The sequence below is a fragment of the Marmota flaviventris genome, chromosome X (genome assembly GCF_047511675.1).
Source record: "Marmota flaviventris isolate mMarFla1 chromosome X, mMarFla1.hap1, whole genome shotgun sequence".
Classification (NCBI taxonomy): Eukaryota; Metazoa; Chordata; class Mammalia; order Rodentia; family Sciuridae; genus Marmota; species Marmota flaviventris.
In genome coordinates this window covers 95,921,629-95,948,538 of record NC_092518.1, presented here as the reverse complement: position 1 = coordinate 95,948,538, position 26,910 = coordinate 95,921,629, and the positions used below count along the sequence as shown (strand labels likewise).

The 26,910-nt window shown below is 35.6% G+C and overlaps 1 protein-coding gene across 5 annotated transcripts in view; it reads left to right on the top strand.

Annotated features, from left to right (window-relative positions):
- Trpc5 (transient receptor potential cation channel subfamily C member 5) overlaps positions 1-24,371 on the top strand; it is a 294,090-nt gene extending 269,719 nt beyond the window's left edge. For all 5 annotated transcript variants that reach the window (XM_071606796.1, XM_071606797.1, XM_071606794.1 and 2 more), the window contains 4 exons: positions 11,796-11,999; positions 12,238-12,279; positions 14,057-14,146; positions 15,799-24,371. In XM_071606796.1, the coding sequence (XP_071462897.1) occupies positions 11,796-11,999; positions 12,238-12,279; positions 14,057-14,146; positions 15,799-16,491 (1,029 nt within the window). In that variant the 3' untranslated portion in view covers positions 16,492-24,371. The remainder of the gene's footprint in view (positions 1-11,795; positions 12,000-12,237; positions 12,280-14,056; positions 14,147-15,798) is intronic.
- The last annotated feature ends 2,539 nt before the right edge of the window (positions 24,372-26,910 follow it).

Sequence of the window (26,910 nt, the reverse complement as noted above, 5' to 3'; positions counted from 1 at the left end):
CCAATGTCATACTTAGGTAGAGAGGTTAGGACAGAGAGTAGGAGAGAGCATCACCACCAGACACTGAAAGTAAGCAATGGAAGAAGATACAATGTCTGATTGGTCTGTCACATAAGGGGAAAGGCTATTCCAATGCAGATGAATAAAACCCTCCTGGGTATCAGATACTTAGGGAAGTTTTAAATAAATATAATTACAAAAGTCACACCATAATCTTGCAATTCAAGTTAGACCAAGGGTTGGAAATAAAACAGATTTCTATATACCAGGTGATCTTGATGCCTATATTGTTCACTGCTGTAATCCCAACATCTAGCATTCAGCAAGCAATCAACACATATTTGTTGAGTGAATAAATGTATAAACGAATACCTGCCTTATTCTTCAATTAATAGTCCGTCCTGTTCAACCAAACCTGTCAGGTGGTCTATTATTTATGCTCTTTCAGACTCAGGTGCTACCTTTGTACTCTCATTGTGTACATCATGGTATTCCCACCATCATCACTGGACAGTCATCTCTATGTACTCAACACCTAACAGAATGCCTGGCATGTACATAGTACGTTGCTCAAGACAGAAATCAAACACTGAATGGGTGGGTGACTAATTAACTGATGCATCATAAATTAATGGAAGAATGCTGTTGAAACGATTATATTTCATAGTAATTCCCAATCTGAGATCACCCGAGCACCAGGAGAATGGAGTAGTAGCAATTGAGCTGTTTTTTTAAAAGCTCAGTTAAAATTATAAGGGAGCCAGGCATGGTTGTACATGTCTGTAATCCCAGTGGCTTGGGAGGCTGAGGCAGGAGGACCTCAAATTCAAAGCCAGCCTCAGCAAAAGCGAGGCACTAAGCAACTCAGTGAGACTCTGTCTCCAAATGAAATACAAAAGAGGGCTGGAGATGTGGCTCAGTGGTCAAGTGATCCTAAGTTCAATTCCTGGTATTCAATAAACAAAAAAAGTCAAATCCATGTTCCTACAGACTTTTAGAAAATCATTTTTAAAAGGATAGAGCTGCTTATTTTTTTTATTTGCAGTAGTGGAGATTGAACACAGGAATGTTTTACCACTGAGTTACATCCCCTCTCCTTTTATTTATTTATTTATTTTTTTAATTTTGAGACAGCAAAAAAGGAGAGGGGATGTAACTAAGTTGCTGAGGCTGGCCTTGAACTTGTAATTCCTCTACCTTGGCCTCCTAAGTTGCTGGGGTGACAGATGGGCACCACCATGCCTGGACCTGCTTATTGTTTAAAATACATACGAACAAAAAGCTAAACTCACACAGGAATTTTTTCAAATGGATCATTTCCAGATGCCATAACATCTAGCCATGTACATTAGAAAATAGCTGAATATGCACAGGAGTCTTATCATCAGTCTCCTTTTCCAAACATGTCTAGAGGTAGAATTACATGTTTGAAAATGTAACTCAGTTCATTTGAAGAAATGCTTATTGAATACCTATTTCATTTCAAGAACTGTGCTGGAGAAACATAAATGTATTTCCAAGGATGGAAGATGGGCTATTATGGGGCATCAAAGGTCAAAACAAGAATTCAAGGTTTGTTCCTGGTACTATCGGCTCAGACATACAGGAAAAGGAACCTACAATTATATAGCTCTTTCTACATTCCAGGCAGGACCTTAAGAATTTGACATTGACTTCTACAACAATTCTGCTTAGTAGATATTTCCCACCATTTTTACAGTTGAGAAAACCATAACTCAGAAACTTTAATAATTGATCTGAGGTCACACAGATAATAAGTAGCAGGGCAGTATTCCAAAACCTGGTTTATTAGATTCCAGAAACCCTTGCTCATTCCACAGTGATCACAATGGCATGCTGCCTCTCACTGTTTCATCCTGCTGTTACCTCCTATCCTCTGCATTCTAAATTGTCTAAACCAACCCAATTTCCCATAGCAGGATTTCAGGCCAGTGATAGTTATTTCAGACATAATTGTGTATGTGTGTACATATGTAATTTATAGATTGAAGCCCTCTCAGTTCAAGGGCGTTCAAACAGTTTGCTGGCATACTCTCTGATAAATTTGGAAAACATAATCTATGTATCTCCTTATATATTTGGGAGTTAACAGTGACATTTTTCATCATAAGTTTAAACAGTTGCAAAGGATGTAATTTTTGGAATATGGTAGACTGACATTTAAAATAAAACTATCCAATTATTCATTCAAATGTATCTAATAGAATCTGAATACCACAGTAATTTGTTCCTCAAAATCAAGCATATGTTTAAACAATAAAAGGCTAAATTCTTCTTAAAGGTAGAAAGTTTCCATCATTCTATCTTCTTCTGAAATTCTTATTTCCATCATATATTAATTCCATTAGAATTAATTCCACTAGAATTAATTCCACGGGCTTTAATTCTAATGTTATATAATTTTTACATTTAAGGTCTTTTTGTTATTTTTATTACATTTTCATATTTCTTTATAATAAAAGTATGAATTGAAACAATTTTTATCTCTTGTAGTCATGAGGTTATAAATGTTAAAACCATTCTTCTGAATTTAGTTATCATCCAATTATTAGTAGTACAAAGCTGCTCAAATGAACACAATTCCTTTATAAATCTTGATAATCACTAGATTAAAAATTATGTTTTGGGCTGGGGATGTGGCTCAAGCGGTAGCACGCTTGCCTGGCATGCATGGGGTGCTGGGTTCGATCCTCAGCACCACATAAAAATAAAGATGTTCTGTCTACCGAAAACTAAAAAATAAATATTAAAAAATTCTCTCTCTCTCTCTCTCTAAAAATTATGTTTTGATTTCAAATGTATTTTTTTAAAGAAGCAAATAGGGCTTTTCTCCCAACTGGTTGTTATATTCATGGTTGAATATGGAGTAATATTCAGGAATAGGATTCAGCATCAATTTTATTCTTACTTCGCAATTTTTTTAAACTAAGTGCTGAGAAACATTTCTCATATCAATAAATATATGTGAATGGATAGACTTTTATAATGCCAATGTCATTCAAATTTTGGAACCCAGAGTTACATGTTAAATAGTCATATAATGTTTTTCATGAAATAATATTTTAACAATCTATCATCTGCCAACTTGATTAGGTTCTCCTTAAATATTATTGAATGCAAAGAATTATAAACCACCTGAATTAGTAAAGAATTTGTTATCCAAGATTAGAGTCATGTAATTTCTCAATTTGTAGGAAATACTTCTGAGGTAGGTGACCTCTGAGATAGACTCACATGATATCTACCTCCTGGTACTTGAGCCCTTATGCAGTGCTTTCCCCTTGAGTGTGGATTAGACCTAAGGACTCGCTTCTAACAAAGAGACCACAGCAAAAGTATAGAGATGTATTGTACAGCATGGTAACTACAATTAATAATAATGTACTGTATACTCGAAATTGTTAAGACAGTAGATCTTAAATGTTCTCATCACAAAAAATGTAACCAGGTGACACAATGAATGTCAGTTAGCTTAATTTAAATATATATATTTTCTTGGATTATATATGTGTGTATATATATATATATCTTGTATATATGTATATAAACATCATATTGTACATAAACAAATAGAACTTTTGTCAATTATACATTTAAAAAGCTGGGAGAAACAAAAGTGATGTCTTCCCAGATTATGTTGCAAAAAGACTGGCTTTTCTCTCCCTCTCTCACTTGGAGGGAAGGCTACTACCACCACCATGTTATAAGCTTTTCTATGTAGAAGCCCACATGGCAAGGAACTTAGGAAGCCTGGTGGCCAATAGCCAGCAAGAGAACAACAACAACAAAAAAAGATGAGATGTGACAAATAGGTGACAAATAGAAATCTTAATATTTTTTTTTTTTTTGGTACCAGGGATTGAACTCAGGGGCACTCAACCACTGAGCCACATCTGCAGCCCTATTTTGTATTTTATTTAGAGACAGGGTCTCACTGAGTTGCTTAGCACCTTGCTTTTGCTGAGGCTGGTTTTGAACTTGCTATCCTCCTGCCTCAGCCTCCCAAGCTGCTGAGATTATAGGTGTGCACCACCAGGCCCGGCTCTCATCATCTACATTAAATACAATTTTACCAAAACTTTATAGCTGCAGATTTAGCAATTTATAGAAAATATCTGTCGTGTAGCCTGACTAGGAAAACCAATCATCATTTTGAAACCAAATGACTACATCAGATTTATTTTCTATCTCAAAAGGATGACTTCATTTTCAACTCATTAAATGTGTCAATACTTATCCCTATAATGACCATCTCACTTGTAAATTCAAACTCTAGGATTAATAGACATACAGAAAAGTAGAAAGAGCATGCAGGCTTGTTATAAGTTTGTCACCAAAATGAAATAAGGTAAAATAGAATGCAGTGCTATCTTTGCTTTTCTTTCACAGAATTAATCCTCCCTCAGGAGGAATGTTGGGAAATGGAGAAGTGAGGTCATTAAAAGAAAATTGTTACCATTCTTGCCAGCCCACTATATATTATTTCAATAATCCAATATCAGCCAAACCATCCTGTCTCTAATGCCAAGCTTCACTCTTAATAGAAATACATGTAAAGCACAGTAATAGTAAAACCTACCATGGATATGTGATATGTCAATTAAAAGTGTCTTCTTAATATCTTAGTGGTATGGACCTTTCTGACTGCCTTGTATAGCCTTTGGATTTCTTACTTAGAAAGATACTTTTAAATATATCAAAACTATTATTTGCTTTTGCAGAAATTGACAAGCCAATCCTAAAATTCATATGGAAATATAAGGAACTCTGAATAGGAAAAAATAATCTTGAGGAAGATGAACAAATTTGGAACTTATATGTCTCAATTTAAAAACTTTATATAAAGCTATAATAATTAAAACAATGAGGGACTGGGATAAAGATACACCTGCAAATCAATGCATTAAAACTAAAGATTGAAAGGAAATTTCTTTTTTTATGTTGATTGACTTTTGGTCAATGGTGCCAAGAGAATTAAATGAGAAATACATTGTTTCAGCAAATTGTGCTGGGACAATTTGATATTCATGTGTAAAAACTAAAGCTACTGCTAAAATTAAACTCTTAGGAGAAAATACAGGAGATGCTGGGAAAACTGGTTATCCACATGTAGAGGAATGAGACTAGATTCTTATCTCTCACCCTGAACAAAAGTCAACTTGAAATAGATCAAAGACCTGGGAATTAGAATAGAAACTATGCAAGTCATTGAAGAAAACATAGGGTCAACACTCCAACATATTGGCACAGACAATGAATTTCTCAATAGGACCCCTAAAGCTCAGGAAATAATGCCAAGAATCCAAAAAAGCTGGGGGGGGGGGTGGCATCAAATTAAAAAGCTTCTGCACAGCAAAGGAAAAAAATTAGGAATGTGAAGAGAGAACCTACAAGAATGGAGGAAAATCTTTAATAGCTACCTTTCTTAAAGAGATTAATATCCAGAATATAGCTGGGTGAGGTGGTGCACACCTGTAATCCCAGCAACTTGGGAGGCTGAGGCAGGAGGATGGCAAGTTTGAGGCCTGCCTTAGCAACTTAGCACAGCACTAAGCAATTTAGTAAGACCCTGTCTCAAAGTAAAAATAAAAAGGGATGAATATGTGGCTCAGTGTTTAGGTATCCCTGAGTTCAATCCCTGGTAACAAAAAATAAACAAACAAATAAAAATTTAAATACAAACACACATACACACACATATTCAGAATATATAAAGAACTCATAAAACTCAACATCAAAAAACCAATAACCCAATTAATAAATGGGAAAATTAACAAAACAGACATTTCTCAAAAGAATAAATAGAAATGGCCAACAAATATATGAAAAAATGTTTAACATCTTTAGCAATGAGAAAAATTAAAATCAAAACTACACAGAGATTTCATCTCACTCCAGTCAGAATGGCAGTCATCAAGAATGCAAACAATAAAAATGCTGGAAGGATGTGGAGAAAAAGGAACACTTTTACACTGGTGGTGGGATTGTAAATTAGTGCAACCACTGTAGAAGTCACTATGGAGGTTCCTCAAAAGACTAAAAATGATGAGGGCTGGGGTTGTGGCTCAGTGGTAGAGCACTTGCCTAGCACGCGTGAGGCCCTGGGTTTGATCCTCAGCACCACATAAAAATAAGTAAATAAAATAAAGGTATTATGTCTAACTACAACTAAAAAATAAATACTTAAAAAAAAAGACTAGGAATGGGGCCTGGGGATATAGCTCCATTGGTAGAATGCTCGTCTTGCATGAACAAGGCCCTGGGTTCAGTCCCCAGCACCCACCCCCGCCCCGCCCAAGACTAGGAATGGAACTACCAAATGACCCAGCTACATCACTTCTCAGTATTTATCAAAAAGAAATAAAGTCAGCATACTATAGCAATACATGCATACCCATGTCTAATAGCAGCACAATTTGCAGTAGCCAAGCTATGGAACCAGCTGAAGTGTCCATTGATGGATGAATAGATAAAGAAATTGTGGTGTGTGTGTGTGTATATATATATATATATATATATATATATATATATATATATATATATATATATATAATGGATTTCTATTCTGCCATAAAGAAAGTGAAATTATGCTATTTGCAGGAAAATGGAAGGAACTGGAGATCATTATGCTAAGCAAAATAAGCCAAACTCAGAAATATTGTGTGCATGTACAAATATGTAACAATGAATCCCACTATGATATACAATTATAATGTACCAATAAAAACATGGAAAAAAGGGAGGGAATACTTGAAGAGCAGAACTCTGACCCAGCACCTGAGAAGAGCACAGGAATTTAGATGAGCATTGTGTCTCTGCGCCAGCTGTCCTTGATCTACATTCATGCCTCAACTGGTGCCATTTTTCCCTGTTTGGAATTCATCAGTTACAATTCAGCTTTTTCAAAGTGTTTCAATTAGCATCTTAAAATTCCCCCTCCTTTTTTTTTGGTACTGGGGATTGAACTCAAGGGCACTTAACCACTGAGCCACATCCCCAGCCCTTCTAATATTTTATTCAGATGTAAGGTCTCAATGAGTTACTTAGGGCCTTAGTAAATTGCTGAGACTGACTTTGAACTCAAGATCCTCCTGCCTCAGCCTCCCGAGTTGCTGGGATTACAGGATTTCTTGGTAACGACTTCACACTTAATTTGGACAAGTCAAAAAGATAGTCTATCAATGGTCTAGAACTGCAGCAAAGAATTTAGAAATAATTGTTTTGAAGATGAATTCTGGTTTCAGAAACAAATCAGTTCCAGGCAAATTTAAGAAACTATTTAGGATCCTTCAACAATTAATTCAAAATGGGAACTTATATTTTAAAATAATTTTAAACTGATACAAATAAATGAATACATGTTATTGGGCATATTTTGGAAAATGTAGAAATGAATGAAAGAAAAAATAACAGTCATTGCAAGTCACAACCAAGAGACAACCTCCCCTAATATCCTACTGTTTTCTTCCTATATGTATATATGTATCTGTTTGCATGTATGCACTATTTTAATAAAATTATATCATATCAAACATTTAAAGAGGAGAAATATAGGAGTAAATCTTCGTGGACTTTTGTTAGGCAATAGTTTCTTAGAGCATGATAGCAAAAGCACAAGTGACAAAAGATAAAATGACACAGCTACATCAAAATAAAATATATAGAATTATAAAATTTTACTAAAATATTTACCAAAATATTTTTAAAATACAAATTCATGATATGGTAATATATGTGCTTCTTTATTACCTTACTGGATGATAAAATCTAGCAGTGGGTCTAAATACCTAATTTCAATCTAAAAGATTTATTTTTACTTTGAAGCTAACTGTTCATTTGACCTAAAGCCATTTAGTCCCTCTTAATAATCCCAGTGGCTCAGGATGCTGAGGCAGGAGGATCAGGAGTTCAAAGCCAGCCTCAGCAAAAGTGAGGCACTAAGCAACTTAGTGAGACCCTGTTTCTAAATATAATACAAAATAGGGCTGGGGATGTGGCCAGTGGTCAAGTGCCCCTGAGTTCAATCCCCAGTTCACCCGCCCTAAAAAAAAGAAAAGAGGTATCTCCAATTTGTCTATTAACAGTTGGATTAATCTAGATTCTTAACCATTTATATGAGTAATATTTGAGAATATTATGAAAACCCAGAAAAAATGAAAAACACCCAATATTTTATATACAATTTTAATAGATACATTGATTTCATTAACTTTATCCATGGAATCAGTTTTTTTTTTAATTTTTATTGTTGGTTGTTCAAAACATTACATAGTTCTTGACATATCATATTTCACACTTTGATTCAAGTGGGTTATGAACTCCCATTTTTACCCCGTATACAGATTGCAGAATTACATCGGTTACACATCCATTGATTTACATATTGCCATACTAGTGTCTGTTGTATTCTGCTGCCTTCCCTATCCCCTACTATCCCCCCTTCCCTCCCCGCCCCTCCCCTCTTCTCTCTCTACCCCATCTACTGTAATTCATTTCTCCCCCTTGTTTTTTTTTCCCTTTCCCCTCACTTCCTCTTGTATGTAATTTTGTATAACCCTGAGGGTCTCCTTCCATTTCCATGCAATTTCCCTTCTCTCTCCCTTTCCCTCCCACCTCTCATCCCTGTTTAATGTTAATCTTATTCTCATGCTCTTCGTCCCTACTCTGTTCTTAGTTACTCTCCTTATATCAAAGAAGACATTTGGCATCTGTTTTTTAGGGATTGGCTAGCTTCACTTAGCATAATCTGCTCTAATGCCATCCATTTCCCTGCAAATTCTATGATTTTGTCATTTTTTAATGCAGAGTAATACTCCGTTGTGTATAAATGCCACATTTTTTTTTATCCATTCGTCTATTGAAGGGCATCTAGGTTGGTTCCACAGTCTTGCTATTGTGAATTGTGCTGCTATGAACATCGATGTAGCAGTGTCCCTGTAGCATGCTCTTTTTAGGTCTTTAGGGAATAGACCAAGAAGGGGAATAGCTGGGTGAAATGGTGGTTCCATTCCCAGCTTTCCAAGAAATCTCCATACTGCTTTCCAAATTGGCCGCACCAATTTGCAGTCCCACCAGCAATGTACAAGTGTACCCTTTTCCCCACATCCTCTCCAGCACTTGTTGTTGTTTGACTTCATAATGGCTGCCAATCTTACTGGAGTGAGATGGTATCTTAGGGTGGTTTTGATTTGCATTTCTCTGACTGCTAGAGATGGTGAGCATTTTTTCATGTACTTGTTGATTGATTTTATGTCCTCCTCTGAGAAGTGTCTGTTCAGGTCCTTGGCCCATTTGTTGATTGGGTTATTTGTTATCTTATTGTTTAATTTTTTGAGTTCTTTGTATACTCTGTATATTAGGGCTCTATCTGAAGTGTGAGGAGTAAAGATTTGTTCCCAGGATGTAGGCTCCCTATTTACCTCTCTTATTGTTTCTTTTGCTGAGAAAAATCTTTTTAGTTTGAGTAAGTCCCATTTGTTGATTCTAGTTATTAACTCTTGTGCTATGGGTGTCCTATTGAGGAATTTGGAGCCTGACCCCACAGTATGTAGATCGTAGCCAACTTTTTCTTCTATCAGACGCCGTGTCTCTGATTTGATATCAAGCTCCTTGATCCATTTTGAGTTAACTTTGGTACATGGCGAGAGAAAGGGATTCAGTTTCATTTTGTTGCATATGGATTTCCAGTTTTCCCAGCACCATTTGTTGAAGATGCTATCCTTCCTCCATTGCATGCTTTTAGCCCCTTTATCAAATATAAGATAGTTGTAATTTTGTGGATTGGTTTCTGTGTCCTCTATTCTGTACCATTGGTCCACCTGCCTGTTTTGGTACCAGTACCATGCTGTTTTTGTTACTATTGCTCTGTAGTATAATTTGAAGTCTGGTATCGCTATACCGCCTGATTCACATTTCCTGCTTAGAGTTGTTTTTGCTATTCTGGGTCTTTTATTTTTCCATATGAATTTCATGATTGCTTTATCTATTTCTACAAGAAATGCCATTGGGATTTTGATTGGCATTGCATTAAACCTATAGAGAACTTTTGGTAATATCGCCATTTTGATGATGTTGGTTCTGCCTATCCATGAATAGGGTATATTTTTCCATCTTCTAAGATCTTCTTCTATTTCTCTCTTTAGGGTTCCGTAGTTTTCATTGTATAAGTCTTTCACCTCTTTTGTTAGGTTGACATGGAATCAGTTTTAAAAAGTCTTATTCTTCTGAATGCCACCCTTGAACTCAATCTGCTAATTCTTTCTTTTTTATACCTTTATTTAATTTATTTATTTTTATGTAGTGCTGAGAATCAAACCCAGTGCCTCACAAGTGCTAGGCAAGCACTCTACCCCAGCCTAGCTAATTCTTTAATATGATGTCTAAGCACTGCTGCCTTGGAGAGCAAAATGAAAACTTTTATGGAAGATCTAAAAGTCCAAGGAGCAAATTCTAAGACTCTCTGGCAGACTGAATGTTAACTCAAAAACCACTCTAAGTCAACACTGGGCTACATTGCTTTCCTTTTTTAAGATCTCATTTGCTAGTAAAAAAATTTCTATCTTTATCTTCATACTGCAAGGTTTTAACTGAAAAGGTGATATTGTTTCCATATTCCAGAACCCATCTTTCTCTCCAGAATATCTGTAACAATTGTTGGGGGGTGGTCGTTGTCTCTGCAGATATATTTAATTTCTTTTGTCAGAACAACCAAAATATGATAACTAACTCATGCTGCTTTCCTCCTTTATTTAACTAACAAGAAACAGTGGGTCCAATTTAGTATCTGATAAAATATATTCTCTCTGCCTTCAAAAGATGATCTCTGATCTCTCTGGGCTGGGGATATAGCTCAGCTGGTAGAGTGCTTGCCTCATATATACAAGGTCCTGGGTTCAATCCCCAGCACCACAAAAAAAGATGATCTCTGTTATTTTATACACAACTATTAGTTCCCTATTAGTGTTGTAACAAATTCCCATGAATGCGGTGGGTTTGAAACAATGCAAATTTATTACTTCATAGTTTTTGGTGTCAGATGTCTGAAATGGGTCTCAATGGACTAAAATCAGGGTATTGGTTGAACTTTCCAAAAGCTGTAGCAGAGAACCCATTTTCATGTCTTTTTCACTCTCTAGAGGCTGCCTACATTCCTTGGACTATGGTCCATTTTCATCTTAAAGCCAGTAATGGCTATGTCTTTCTTACATTGTATTACTCTGGACACTGACTCTCTTGTCTCCCTCTTTCACTTCTGTTATTATATTAGGCCCATCTAGATAATGTAGGATAATCTAGATAATGTAGGACTTAATTTCTACTAGTAGTAGTAGAAAAAGAAGAAGAAGAAGAAGAAGAAGAAGAAGAAGAAGAAGAAGAAGAATGAATAATAATAATAATAATAATAATAATAATAATGCTGGGGATTGAAGCCAGGGGTGCTTTACTATTGAGCTATACCCCCAGTTCTTTTTCATTTTTTAAGACAGGGTCTCACTAAGTTGCTGAGGCTGACCTCAAACTTGTGATACTTCTGCCTCAGCCTCCTAAATCACTGGCATTGTAGGTGTGCACCACTGCTCCCAGTTGTGGTAAGATATATCTTTGAGTGTTAGATTACTAAATATCTGTAATTTGGATTTACAAGGTATATGCAATTTTAATTATATAGCTACTGACAGATTGCCCTTTATAGAAGCAAGTAAAATGTGTAGGATAAGACGTGGGCACATTTTGCAGTTTCCCATCTCAAAACCTTGACCTTCTGTCTTTCATAGGATCATGCTGATATTGAGTGGAAGTTTGCAAGGACAAAGCTCTGGATGAGTTACTTTGATGAAGGTGGCACCTTACCACCTCCTTTTAACATCATCCCCAGCCCCAAATCATTTCTCTATCTTGGTAACTGGTTCAACAATACCTTCTGCCCCAAAAGAGACCCTGATGGTAGACGAAGAAGACACAACTTGAGAAGCTTCACAGTAAGACTTTTAAAATCTATTTCTTTTTAAACAAAACTATTTTCTCCCTTTCCTCCTGTGTGATACTGTCCATCTTAAACATCATAAAATCACTTCAACTTATCTTTTGGAGATTTGTCAGGGAAGTGATGCAATGTCATTCTCCAGTTCTAATATATAGAATATATATTCAGATGGGTGGGTGGATTAGGTGCTGGGAGACTGTTGATGTAACTTCTCTGTCCATTTTCAATTACAGGAACGCCATGCTGACAGCCTGATACAAAATCAACACTATCAGGTAATGCTTCTTCATGGGGACTAAACACAATAGTTCCTGGCCAGTTCTGTGAACTAAAAGCAAACTTCACTCCGGCTATGACTGGATTTGATGAGAGTAGGAGGCTTGGAAAAGGTTAAGTCACTCTTTAGAGTGGATTCCAAGCCCTTTAACAGCTGGATCAGCAAGGTCCATAGTATAGAAAGCTATACTTAATCAAAATGCATTCTGCTGTCATGTATAACAAATTAGAACAAACATATTAATTAATTAATTAAAAAAAGAAAGCTATCCTTGAGATTAAGTAAAATAGGATATGTGGCTGTTCAGTCAGTCAACAAACATCTGAGACCTACTATACATCAGACATTAAGCTAGACACTGGAGATACCACTGAGGACATAAGCTTTCTACTCTTATCTAGCCAGAATTAAATACATTAAATAAATCATTATGTGAACAAAAGGCACAGAGTAATGGGAATATATAATAAATAAGGAAGATAGTACAGGACAAAACTAACCTCAATAAAGTAAAAGCTTATGTGCATGTCAGGAACTTAGGTCTTTCTAAATTCCAATACAATTTTAATGAAAGAAACATATAAACACTTCTATCTCAGCAGCCAGAAGATAAACAAGCATCCAAATATGTGAGATATCCCTTGAGAGTAGTTATTGCCGATCACAAGAAAGAGAACACTCTCTCGCCTTCCTAATTAACAGAAACGCCAAGTAGAAAAATGTTCTGCCAGGCTTAAAGCAAATTCAGTCTTATTCTAGAAAGTCAATTCCCTAACTTTGTTCCCTTTAAGCAAAACTAAGAGAAATAGAAAATACAGAATATGGTAGGTAACCTTTCTCTCACTAATCCTGCCTCCAGCCCTTATTATTTTCACAATGAATCTTAGGCAAGATTCATTGCCTTCATTTTATGTTTCATAGTCCTCACCAAAAAAAGAATCAGTTGCTGGGCTTCTCAATGAGTTATTTAAGTTCTCAGAGTAGCAGAAGTAGTAAGTGTAGCATCGGCTGTTTATTACTATAGGCCTTGAAATCAGCTTGAAGTAGAATTGAATTCTTATTTTGACATTCACTAGTCGTGTGTTCTTGGAGGCATCAGTTAATGTCACTGAGCCTCAGTTTCCTCATGTAAAATGGGAATAATTATAAAAAATTGTGTTGTGAATGTTTAGTGGTGTGTGTGGGGGGGTGTTGGTTGGCATAGTGTCTGATACATTACAATAAGTGGCCTATCCTTGTCACCATCACTAATATAAGCCATACTATGTGTGTGCCATTCCCCTGGAGGCTAAAAAGAGGCCATCCCTGTAAAGAAGTATTGGCTGGCTCTAAGAAAAATATGTTGCCTGTGTAGCAGACTTAGTGACTCTCAACTTTATAGAGAGAGAGGGAAAAAAAAAAGTACGTGTTACTAGGAGTATTAAAGTTTAATCCATCCTGAAGGGAAAAGATACTGACTGTAAGCACTCGAGGATTATTCTACTCTCATTATTGTATAAATATAAATACATGTTTACCTAACACTTGAGTAGAAATTCTTCCTTTGGAGGTGAATTTGACTTTACTGGCACAATCTGCTATCAAATTCAGATATTCAATAATTAATTTAGCCAATAGACTTAATTCATTTTTTTCTTGCAGAAAATGTCTGGGTCCTGTGAGGATTTTGTTTGTAAAGATGGTCTAAGAATGTTCTATTTTCTATGTAGGTTTCTTATTTTATTTCTGAGAGCCTGAGAAAGAAACTGAATGCCTCATTTTTTTTTTAATTCCAGGAAGTTATCAGGAATTTAGTCAAAAGATATGTGGCTGCTATGATAAGAAATTCCAAAACAAATGAGGGGCTAACAGAAGAAAATTTTAAGGTAATTTAATCATGAAGTGGTTTAATTTCTCATTTCTTAAGTATCATTTGATCTCCAGTCTTTAAGATTCTGGTGGTGGAATTTCCCCTGCCTACAACACAGCAAAACCAGCTACAGTTCTTATTCTAAGAGAATAAGTGTGAGAGATTTTAACAATGTCTCTCACACCAGTCAGTTTTATGAACAAAAGAAATCTGTTCTATGCACTCTTTTAATAATCTGGGTGTTTCTTGGTGTGGCAATTGCATTACTTCAAATGATGTGGCAAAATACCGGGAGACTTAAAAGGCCTTCTTTGCCAAATACATATAAAGGTCAAAAACTCTATTATGAAATCTAAAGCCTTAAGAAACTCTACCATTAAGCACAAAAATTTTCCTATCAGAACTAGCCTAAAACAGTGATCCTCTTTTGTCCCCCAGGGCACATGTTGCAGTCTGTAGATATTTTTTTGTTGTTATACTGACATCTAGTGGATAGAGATAAGGTTGCTACTAAACATCCTACTATAAACAAGATAGCCTGCCACAACAAAGAATTATCCTGCCCAACATGTCAATAGAGACAAGGTTGAGAAACCCTATCCTAAAACATATATACGTTATATACACATATATATGTTATATAATTTTTCCTAGGTCATACAGAAAGGCTATTATCATAATCCATAGACATAAGTCATCTGTTGAGAGCCCACTATGTGCCAAGCACTCTACTAAGTGCTGGGGTACACTGGTGAGCAAGATCTAACTCATACCTAGTTTCATGGAGTGACAAACAATAATAATGTAAAGTGATAAAAGATTGAGGGTTCTGACAGGGTAAACACAGGGCACCGTAGAAACAGAGAGGAGGGATACTCGATTGGACTTTGGGAGTCAGGATAGGTTTTTCCAGAGCAAATGATGTTTAAGCTGAGTGTTGCAGGAGGAACTAGATAAAGGGGAGCTGAGAAGTGTTCAAGACAGAATGGCATAGATAATGGCCCAGAGGCAGGAGAGAATATGTTCATATGGGTGAACAGTAGAAAGCTTGGGGAAGAAGAAATGAGACTGCAAAGATTGACAGGTACTAGGACTTGAAAAATCCTGTAGGCATGAAATGGCATTTCTACTTTTTCCTAAGGTCAGTGGTAAGTTACTCACACTTTTTAAGCAGCAGGATAACATGATCAGATTTAAGCTTTCAAAGATGGCTTTTAAAGAAACAACCTAACATCTAAGCAGCCAGTTAAGGAGAGGACTTGAATGGACAGGGACCCCTATCTCAAAACAGCAGTCCCATCACCTGACATTTCATTTCTCTGATTTCATTCCTTGGAATCATAATAGCTTTTTCTTCTCCAATGGTCCTTTTCTATGCAATAACCTGTGAAAGCCAGTGCCCTAATCTAATACCTTGTCAGTTAACACTATTAGTCTGTTGATGTGCACCTGATGGGGAGGTTCTGAAATCAACTTTACTCACTACACAATCTTTCAAACTAATTTGTTTTTCTTGGGCTTGAATAATATAAATTTTTTTTCTGGTATTATGTGTACTTTGTGGTTTGCTACTAGGCAAGACCTAGAATATTCCAAAGGGTATTCAATGTGCTCATTTTGAACTAAAGTTCAAGCTTTTTGACATACATGTCTCCCCTCTTTCCCTAGGAATTAAAGCAGGACATCTCCAGCTTCAGATATGAAGTGCTTGACCTCTTAGGAAACAGAAAACACCCAAGGAGAAGCTTTTCCACAAGCAGCACTGAATTCTCTCAGAGGGATGACACCAATGATGGCTGTGGTGGGGCTCGGGCCAAATCCAAGAGCGTCTCATTCAATTTAGGCTGCAAGAAAAAGGCCTGCCATGGGCCACCTCTCATCAGAACCATGCCAAGAGCCAGCGGTTCCCAGGGGAAGTCAAAAGCTGAGTCATCAAGCAAACGCTCCTTCATGGGTCCTTCTCTCAAGAAACTGGGTCTTCTTTTCTCAAAGTTTAATGGTCATATGTCTGAACCCAGTTCAGAGCCAATGTACACAATTTCTGATGGAATCGTCCAGCAGCATTATATGTGGCAGGACATCAGATATTCTCAGATGGAGAAAGGGAAAGCAGAAGCCTGTTCTCAAAGTGAAATTAACCTCAGTGAGGTAGAATTAGGTGAAGTCCGGGGTGCTGCTCAGAGCAGTGAATGCCCTCTAGCCTGTTCCAGCTCTCTTCACTGTGCATCCAGCATCTGCTCCTCAAATTCTAAACTTTTAGACTCCTCCGAGGATGTATTTGAAACTTGGGGAGAGGCCTGTGACTTGCTCATGCACAAATGGGGTGATGGACAGGAAGAACAAGTTACAACTCGGCTCTAAGTCAAGTCCCTATCACCTGTTCTGGAACTCAAAACGAAATTTGTAATTTCCTTATTCTCAGAGGTGACATAGAATATGACTCCCTCACTGCCCCCCTAGAAAGGAGAGTGAAACTCCTATTATTCTCACTTTTCATAGCCACATTCCCCATTTTTTGTTCTTGTTTTATTATTACTATTATTTGCCTTTTTATACCTATTAACACTAAGTCCATCTCACAACCAACTGAAGGGGTATTGCCCCTAATCAGCAGAGGTGCAGTCGGGTGCTTAACCCTTTTGCTTTGCTTTCGTTTTCTTACCCTTGCTTCCTTGAAGCTACAGGTGCCACTTTGCTACTGTTGCTGCCACACAGATTCCTGACCTTCCTCAGGATCTCATGCCATCTCCCCACAGGGCTGAGGGATGTGGTCAGCAGTCCCCACCAGCTATCAGATAAGGCAAACCAACCTGCCTATCTTTGTTACCCTTCAGTGCTACACGCTGCCCATGCTGGTTCAATGAACAGCATCAAAGGGAGGCTGAACAGACTCCAAAGAATTGTCAGCTTGTGGTTTCTAGGTATAACTGGCCTTTTTGTTTTGTTTTGAAACACAACTTCTCAATTGTGGGGGCTGTTGAGTTTTTGTTTCTTAAAGATGTGTTAGTTTCTTAATGTGTGCCAATGAGATATTTACCCTATAGTATATGTCATATCTAATAAGTTAGGCAAATTCCTGTGTTTGTGTATTTCAGTTAACTTACTGCATTTTAAAATTTGATAGTATTGAAATTAGTATTTAGGATGTATACTGTTTTTTAAAAACTTCTACTGCACTCTAACCAATTATCATTACATCTCATACATTGGCAAGAAAAAATAATTAGCTGATATATTTATAGGGTCCTATCTACTGTTGATAGTTTTAATTATCATTGCTATCAAGGCATTTCTAAGATAAAAGCCTGGATTTAAAATATTTTTTATCAGAACAATGACATCTTGCTGAGGTATTGAAATCTGAAAAAAAAAAAACCCATCTTCATGTTAATTAATTACTTTCTGGGAAAAAAAATCAACAAAACAATTTCACATCTAGATAATCTAATTCAGGTTGTAGTTTTAATATTCATTGGGGGCAGCAGAAGTGCATGTGTAAACTTATGTTAGATATAAAACATAACAACCCTAGCAGATCCATGGACCTGTGAACATGAACCAAATTCTACTGTCTTCAAAAAAGTGCTCCTGGAGATTAAATTAAGAATGCATAGCCTAGAAAAGACAGGTTAGTTGTCACCCTATGCTTTTAAATGTCAATACCAATAGGAATCCATCTAAATTCCTGTATGTAACTTCTGGTTAAAGTAATTAAATAAGGAATTTTCAAATAATGAAAATATTTCTCCAAACTAGCTTTTAACAGTATTGTTTCTGTTGTTCAAATTGATTTCCATTGCTTTCCCAAGCATTGGGAGTGATGGTTAAACTGTTTCACATGGAAAAGAGTTAAATTAGGGAGCTAGGGCAGCAAGAGGAGATGCTGAAGAGTAAAACTCAGATTCAAGGAAATGAGATCAAGCTGTGTCAAGACCCATTTGGCAAAGGGTTGTCTCAAAATAATTCCTTGATCATATCTGAAGTGGTCATTTATTCAAATCTAACTTCTCCCCTGCTTCACTAAGTAGGATTATCATAAATGGCTCTGACATGTTTTAAAACAGGCTACTTTCAAAAAGAAAAACAAAACAGGTTAATTTCCAAAAGAAAGGTTTCTAAAGTTAAAAATTCAACTTTCCTAGTGAGGCACAGTGGTACACACCTGCAAATCCTAGTGGCTCAGGAGGCTGAAGCAGGAGGATCACAAGTTCAAAGCCAGCCTCAACAACAGTGAGGCCTTAAGCAACTGAGTGAGACACTGTCTCTGAATAAAATACAAAATAAGGCTGGGGGTGTGGCTCAGTGGTTGAGTGTCCTGAGGTCAATTCCCAGCATGGCCCCCCTCAAAGCTTCAACTTTCCAGTCAAATTAATTTGAATAACAGAACCCAGACCACATTCCTAACTCATACTGATGGCACTAAAGAACAAAACCAAAAACAATATATAACCCAATTTCATCAAAGAAAAACATGTCTTTTTCACAAATATATGTATGTCTGATAAACGAGGCATAATCATTCTAGCGGTTATTTTATCATCAGAAAACAGAGTAGTCAAACATGGAGTCATGCACTAAAATATGACTTTTCTCAGTTTATATTCTAGAGAGAGAATAAATATAATCACAGTAACCAACCTTGACTATTGAAATGAGTGTCATATTTCATGGGAGTATATGCCTTTCCAAATCTTCTTATTGTCCTTGTGACAGGCTTAGGACTTCACTAGTTACCTTGAAACCTCATTTATGATGGGAGTTAGGCTAAACAGCTATTGCCCTAACTTCCATCTTGGTGACAACATTTTTATTAACTCTAACTTGTAGAAAGTAGAAGGGGAAAGAGTTTTGCATTCACTTCTTAACTTTCTGGATCAGCTAAAAAAAAAACATACTTGGGGCTGGGGATATGGCCAGTGGTAGACTGCTTGCTTACCTACCATGTTTAAGGCTCTGAGCTCCACCCCCAGCAATGCCAAAAAAAATGTATTTAATATCAAAATACTTAAGTATGTCCTCTAACCCCAGAGAAGGTATAAGCCAACTTGAGAGTACATTTACAAGCTTAAAAGCTAAAATAGAACCTTAGAGAAGAGCAATTATATTCAAACCTTATAAAAGGGGAAAAGCGTCCAGAGGATTTGTTCAAAGGCACAGAGCTAGTTAATAAACTCAAATATTCTAAATAATAGAAACAAGACATTACAAAAATATGTATTATATATAAAATCATAGATGTATAAATGAAATTGCCATTACAGATACCTACTGGCATATTTAAATGTAAAGTAAGGAACGTACCACAAAGTAAAAAAATATATAATTATAAGAATCATGTACTAATTGATTTTTAAAAAGTATTCTGTGGTTTGTTTCCATTATAGCTGGCTTTAACTTTTAAAAACCTTGGATTCATTTGAGTCAGTCTCCTTGATATTAAGGTAAATATATTATACAGTACAAACTGTATTAGAAAGTGACCAGTGCTTAAGTATATCCTTCACTCCTAACTTTAACTCCAGTGAAGTACAAAGATGTAGGAAAGATTCTAAATTCAAAATCACTGTTTTTCAATGACAAATTTTAAAGAGAATGTAAATTCCCCAAGTTATATCTTTGTACTTAAGTGGGACTATGGAATACTTTCCAGTTCTTTCTGCCTCCCATAATCATTTATTTTACTTTGACCTAATTTAGGCTATTATTATTCAGCTAAGTCCAAAATACCTGCCTATAATTTGACTAAAGAACTTAAAAAAATAGGACCTCCATCTTTTTAATGGCTTAATACCTTTTTTAAAAAAGAACTTTATAGTTCTAACAGTAGTGCAAACTTCCTCTGAACAATGCAAAAGGTATTTTAGAGAAAAATATGAAGTAATGTCTTAGCCAGAAAATATAAAAACAACTGTTTGGCATTCACACTGCATTTGTGGGGAAGATTCAAAGTGGTGTTTTAGTGGCCCAGACCTTGATTTGTTAAATCATCAGGCAAAAAGGTATTTGAAGTTAGGCTGAAATTCCTTTCTTTTTAACACTACAAAAGAAAACCTGAACATATTATTTTGGTAATCAAGTTTTTAAAACAGTGCTAACAGATCATTTGTAGAAATAAGTTAATTAAATGGTTCAAATCATTTAAATACCTCTTCATACCCACTCCCAACTCCTGCAGCTTTGCCCATGGTTATTTTAGATTGTTTCTTTGGCTTAAGTGCTCCAAATACCCACTTTGTTTGTATACAACTAACCTGAGTGCCCTGAAATTCTATTTGAGCCTTACTTTAGTACACAGAAATTCTATTTCAACTATACTGACAATGACCCTTTCTCAATCACCTTTCCCAAATAGATGAAGTTTTTGGCTTTCTTTGCTTTTTCAGATGTTCCCAAAAGTGAGAGCCTGGTCTGTGTATGTATGTCCATACACATTGAATCCTTAACAGAATTTGATGCATCTGGCCTTGACCTTTCATCCCTTTTGGTGATCACTAAATCATTTTGAAAGGGAGGAGAAGCAGGGATAACTTTTCAATGGAAAGACACTTCCTGAGATATGGTGAAGTACTAAAATGAACTACCATGCTAACATCCTCTATAGGACAACTGTTATATCCAGAGTTTTCAGGATTTGCAGTTTCTGGTTTTAAGGGAAAATAATTAAGCATTTAAGTCAGAATAAAAAAGAACTTACCTGTAAAAATATACATTTTTGACCAAATAAAGTCTGCATACTTCAGATTTACTACATATTTGAGATATTAGTATTCATAATGCTGATAATGTGGCCTATGATTTTCCTTAGTATGCTACTTGATGTTCCAGAGAAGGTTGGTGGCTTTTGAGTGCTTTTACATTTAGAAAATGGAATGTCTACTAAACAGAGGAGTTAATTGCAGGAATGATGCGGGCAGCAAGCTAGAGTACAATACCATCTTTAAGCTCAATATTTGTGTTCTCTCATTCTAGAGTGCATTTGTCTTGTACCTGTTAATTTATTAGATCTGCTATTTTTCTAAAGATATACTGTCATTGTTTGTGATACTTAAGAAACCTATACACATTAAGAATTATAATACAAAATTAAGCAGAATGCCCTTATGTCAAAAGCTTGTTTTCTTGTCATGTTGTGAAAGCTCTGTAGAGGCTTCCTATTACAGTATAAATTAATAGCAAGCAAAAGATAGCCCACTGCTTTTGATCATTGTAAGCAACCTCTGTGTATCTCTCCTCCCTCTGTAAAGCCTTCTTTAAAACTCAAAAGTGACTCCATAGAACCAAAAAGGACTAACTGAAGAAGTAAAAACAGCCTAAAGTTTGGTGGTCATCCTACCAATTTGCAGTACATATTGTCCTTTGTCCAAGGAGCTGTAAAATGAATGCACCCACCCCCCAAAGCATTGTCCTCAGTGGCACATGAATGAACAGGTGGCAGTGTCCCTTTTATTTAAACCTAAATTAGCCAACTACTTGCAAGTAGCTAAACTGGGCTTGGTTATCTTGTCTTTTCCCATAAAGCTCAATATATCCCCAAAATATTTATCACCACTGTCTTACAACCTAGAAATCCTCTTGATAATTTCCAGTCTTTCACAACCCTTGAAACACAAGACAAAAAGGATACTTTGGATTTTTGCTAGGTTCTTGGGGGACTTAAATGGTGATAGTGAAGTGTCAAAATCTTTCTAAGTAAGGACCAGTGTGGATAAACACTTTGAAACATAGGACTAAACCACAAATATGTTAAACTTCAAATAACCAAATTGAGATGGAGTTGCTCGATTGAAATATGTGGTTTCTAAGGAATGGGATGTGTGGCTCAGCGTTAGAGAACTTGCCTAGCATATGCAAGGCTCTGAGTTTAATCCCCAGCACCCCCACCCAACAAATGTTTCAGGATTAAAATATTAACATCACCATTTTCTCCTTTAACAAAATCCAGAAATCAACAGTATGTAAAAACTAGCTCAGAATAACCTATAAATCATTTTTCAAATTTTGAGCTATATTTGAGTTGAATTTCAGAAGGCAGCAAGTTCTCACCTGGGGGCACTATATTCATAAATTCAAAACAGATACATAGGATTATATCTTGAATTGTGCAATATCACAGATTGGCTTTCATAAATAATGTACATTTTAACCAACTATTGGGAGGATTGATTTTTCCAAATCTTATCTAAAAAAATAAAATGGGTTTGCTAAAACTCTGAAAGAGAAATACAAGCTAAAATTGGGGGAAGGCAATATGGAAGAAATGCTAGATTATAAATCTGGTGTCAAGTTTTATCCTCATAAATTTAGAATAAACATATAAAGTAGGTTTATAAAGTAATGACATTTTCATAAAATTGTCAGAATATATACACTTAAATGAATGTTGTCCTTCCAAGTAGTCCCCTTAAGAAGCTGTACCTATATTCTAATGATGCTGCCATTATCACCCTATTTTGGACTTCTACTTTTTGAGGGCTTTCAAAATTCAAAGTACAATCTCTGAATATTAACTAGTAGGAATTATGACCCTTTAAGAGTATATATTTAGAAAGACAATGTAATTTTAGATAAATTTTAGTAAACTGCTGAGTGATCAAGCTGAGTTCTTTTATGGTTTAAAAAATACTTTAAGTGGTAGTATACAATTGGCACCTTGGTGAATTTTCACAATTGTATATTCCCCTGGAACCATTACTCAAAGTCAAGATAGACAATATCTGCATAATCCCCTAAAAATTCCTTACTCCCCTTCGAAATCTAGACTCTAGTCTCAAAAGGTGTGTGGAGCAGTGGCAGCCATACTGAAATTAGCATACAGTCCCTCCTCAAAGAGACTTTAAAGAGCAACAATATTCAGATTCAGAACTTCCAGATTTGGAATCACAATGATGTAACCCTTAAAACAATTGTGTTTAAATAGGAAATACATTGGGAATTCCAGTGACTTATGTTGTGAACGAACTGAGAATTAGCTCTCCAAATCTTATTTATCTACAAGAAATGACTTTTTAAAATGTAGAGATTGACAACTAAGCCCTTAGCAGAAAGAGGGAACAGTAAAAAAAAAAAAAAAAACCCTTTATCCTCCATAGAAAAACAGAGGTGAGGGTTGTGGACTCAAGACACCATGGTAACAGAAACAGTAGGAGGCAGCTTCAATGGGAGGATGGCAGTAGTTAGGTCATTTAAACATCACATACTCAGGCTAGATGTTTCCTGTACAAGATCTATTCCTATTATTTAAAACACACTTTTACCACTTCATGGTCACACTTTATAGGGCTTCCTCTTACAATATGTATTAAACAATCTGTTTCAGTAACCAAGACAATGAAGCCTGTAGTCCAAAAAGCACAGTGATAACCCTACTTGGTATACTTGGACAGGAGAAGCAGTCAGAATTTTCAAGTGTACAGAATCACTGGAATCAGTGGAACCAGTGGCATTAAACATGAATGTTTTGAGTTCATAAGAAGAGGTCTTCTTAACACATTAGTCTGTGGTTTACTTAATGTTAAAGGAAATCCTGTAAAGATATGGGCCTTCTCCGGGACAATTCAGTTGAGGATATATACATCCATCCTTCTCAAGGGAAAATATATAAATTTGTATTCATTTCTTCTAATATAAGAATGTACACTGGAGAGAGTATTCAAGAAGACAGCAACATCTGAACTCTTCACATGATTCTATTTCTATAAGATTTCTCAAAATTGAAGTTCAAATTGAAGATGGAGAGTTTCTTCCTAGCCAAAAGAGTGAATACACTTCAATGCTACAGGATGAGTTGATACCAGGAAAAGAAATGCTAGAAAAGACAGGCTATGCTTAATTCACTTTCTCAGTCTAGCTGGTAACCCATCACACATAACCAACCATACTGAAAATGTTTGTGTCAAATTTAAGGTTAAAATGGAATCTCCTGAGCTTAATTCATAAAAAGGTAAATTTCCAAAATGTGTTTGTGCAAATGGCATTTTGACTTTGCAGACTATTTTAAAAACTAAAACTTCTTTGAGTAACTATTACTTTTATTTAAATACTTTCTGTAAGAAGTGCAAAGTTAGTGTCAACTGTGTCAAAAACAATCTTGTATAATAATTTTGTGTATTTTTAGCTTCAGTATAAACAAAAATAAAGCATTTACTCCCCCCAAATGTATGGCTACTTAGATTTAAGGTGTTTTGTTCTTCTCTTTTCCAATGTAATTATTTATGGCTATTAATAAACATTTATGAACAACACTGGACTTCCCACTGTAATTTAACCAGCAAAAACACTAATGGGAGAATTCTAGTCTAAAATATTTTGTAAAGTGTATGACTGAACAAATGTTATCACTCTAATTTTTATATTTCCCCATTAAAGACATGACTATTAAACAACAACTTAAATATTCACAAAGAACTATGAGACAATTAAGTTAAAGGACCCATACAGCTATAAAGCTATAACTTAAGGGCTGAGGTTGTAATTCCATGAGAGAGCACTTGCCTGGCATGTGTAAGCTTATTCCCAGCACCACACACACACACACACACACAAAAAAAAAAAAAAAAAATACTTAAAGCTATGGAGAGTGACATTAGGCAATCTTACAGGCCTGATCCTGGAATTTTTCTTTATTGACTTAACACATTGTATGACAGGTCAAATCTACAAATCAGAAAACATAAACCAAAGTCAATCTGGTCATGATTAAACTAATGTAAACTGAGTAGATGTGAGCAACACTTCAATTATTAGCTGCCATTACTTGAGATTTTTTTGTAATAGACTTTATTTATTTATTTATTTTTCAGTTTTTAAAAGGAAGATTTATTTGACAAGTTTCACTTAGTGCAATACACCTAAAAGGAAATCACAATACAATGAAGATTTAAATCAAGGCCTCAGAATTTCATACAAACACCAAGACCGAAATCCTAAAGTATTGGTATTGCGTCTCAAATTTTCCCCATTAACTTAAAAAAAAAAAAAAAAAAAAGCTTAAAACTTACGTGCCTTACAGGTTATTAAATGAAACTAGAATTAACAAACATGCCAAAATGTTTCACTTTTAATTGTAGATACAGCTCCTATATTGAGTTTTACAAAAAGCATGTCTTTCAACATGCATCCAAACAGTGTTCAATGTAATATGGTATAAGAGCAACATTTACAATCCTTTCCCCCAATTAATTCACATTCCTGAATTTTAGTGTCTTATATTTTACTAATTAAATTTTTACCTTACCAGAAGGCTGGGGATATTATAGCTCAATTGGTAGAGTGCTTGCATAGAAAGCACATGGCCCAGGGTTTAATCACCAGCACCACAAAACAACAAAACAAAACCTTTACCTTACCAGAGACCCGGTTAGCATATCAAAACAGTTCACTTTCAGATAAATAACTCACCTGCTGATCCTGGCATAATTACTTTAAGTATAAATAAGTGAATAATATTTACATAGTAGTTAAGGACAATTTTAAATGCAGGTGTATATCTGACAAAGATTTGCAACCAGCATGTGTCAAAAACAATTTTGTACAATAATTTTGTGTAGTTTTAGCTTCAGTATGTACAAAAGCACTCCAAAAATGCAATAATGCAATTGATCTGAACATACCCCAAAAATGAATATATATAATAAAGAAGTACATGAAAAAATGCTTGGTATTAAAAAATATAAGCAGAGAAATGCAAATTAAAACCACACTGTGATAACATTTACTATAAACCCACTAGAATGACTGAAATAATTCCAAGAAGAATAAAAAGAAAAAAAATTCTAGAAAAAAATGTTCATAGGCCAGGTATGGTGGCACATGCCTGCAATCCAAACAACTGGGGAGGCTGAGGCAGGATGATTCAAAATTTGTGTCCAGCCTAGACAAATTTAGCAAGATCGGTCTCAAAAAAGGGGGTTGGGTGGGAGTAGAGGTCTATCTTAGTGGTAAAGCACTACTGAGTTCAATCCATAGTACGGCACAAAGAAAGGTTCATAGCAGCTTTGTTTATATCAAAACTCTGGGTCCCTCAATAGAATAAAGGATAAGCAAACTACAGGCATATCCATACTAAGTAATGAAAAAAAAAAACATACTATTGGCATGTACATGGATGAACCGCACATGCGCTGTGCTGAAAGAATCCTTATCCAAAAGAGCACATTATTTATAAATTTTAAAAAAGCAGAAATCTATTCTGGGGAAAATGAGAAAAAAAAAATAGTGGTTCCTTGGGTTAGGGTGTAGAAGCAGGAAGTAAATGGAAAGGAGCCATGAAGGGATGTGGGGGATGATGATGTTATCTTGGTAAGGACTTATACTCATAGGTGTATGCTTTGTCACAACTCATGCATTCAACACTGAAGATTTGTGCAAAAAAAAAAGTCTTTAATAAACACCAAACTCTAGTTAACAATATGCATCACGAAAAATTTAGAAGTGAAATGTACATAGTCTGCAATTTTAAAATTCAAGAATAAGAATTTATGGATATATAAAAAAAGAATAGTAAAATGTTAATTGTAGAATGTAGGTGGTACATATATGTATGTTTACTGCAAAAGTCTTCCAACTTTTCTGGATGTCTAAAATTTTTTCCATAATAATGTTGGAAAAAAATAAGCAGTGAGTAAAGAAAAAGAACTAAGTAACAAAAGCCAAATCCATGCCATGTTTTGAAAAAATCAGGAAGAGGAAAACTTCTTGGATACTTGAGGTTATTTCAGCAGAGCTAAATGAATGGAAATTTTTTTTTTACAAGTTCAACTACTGAAGCAAGCAAAGCAACCG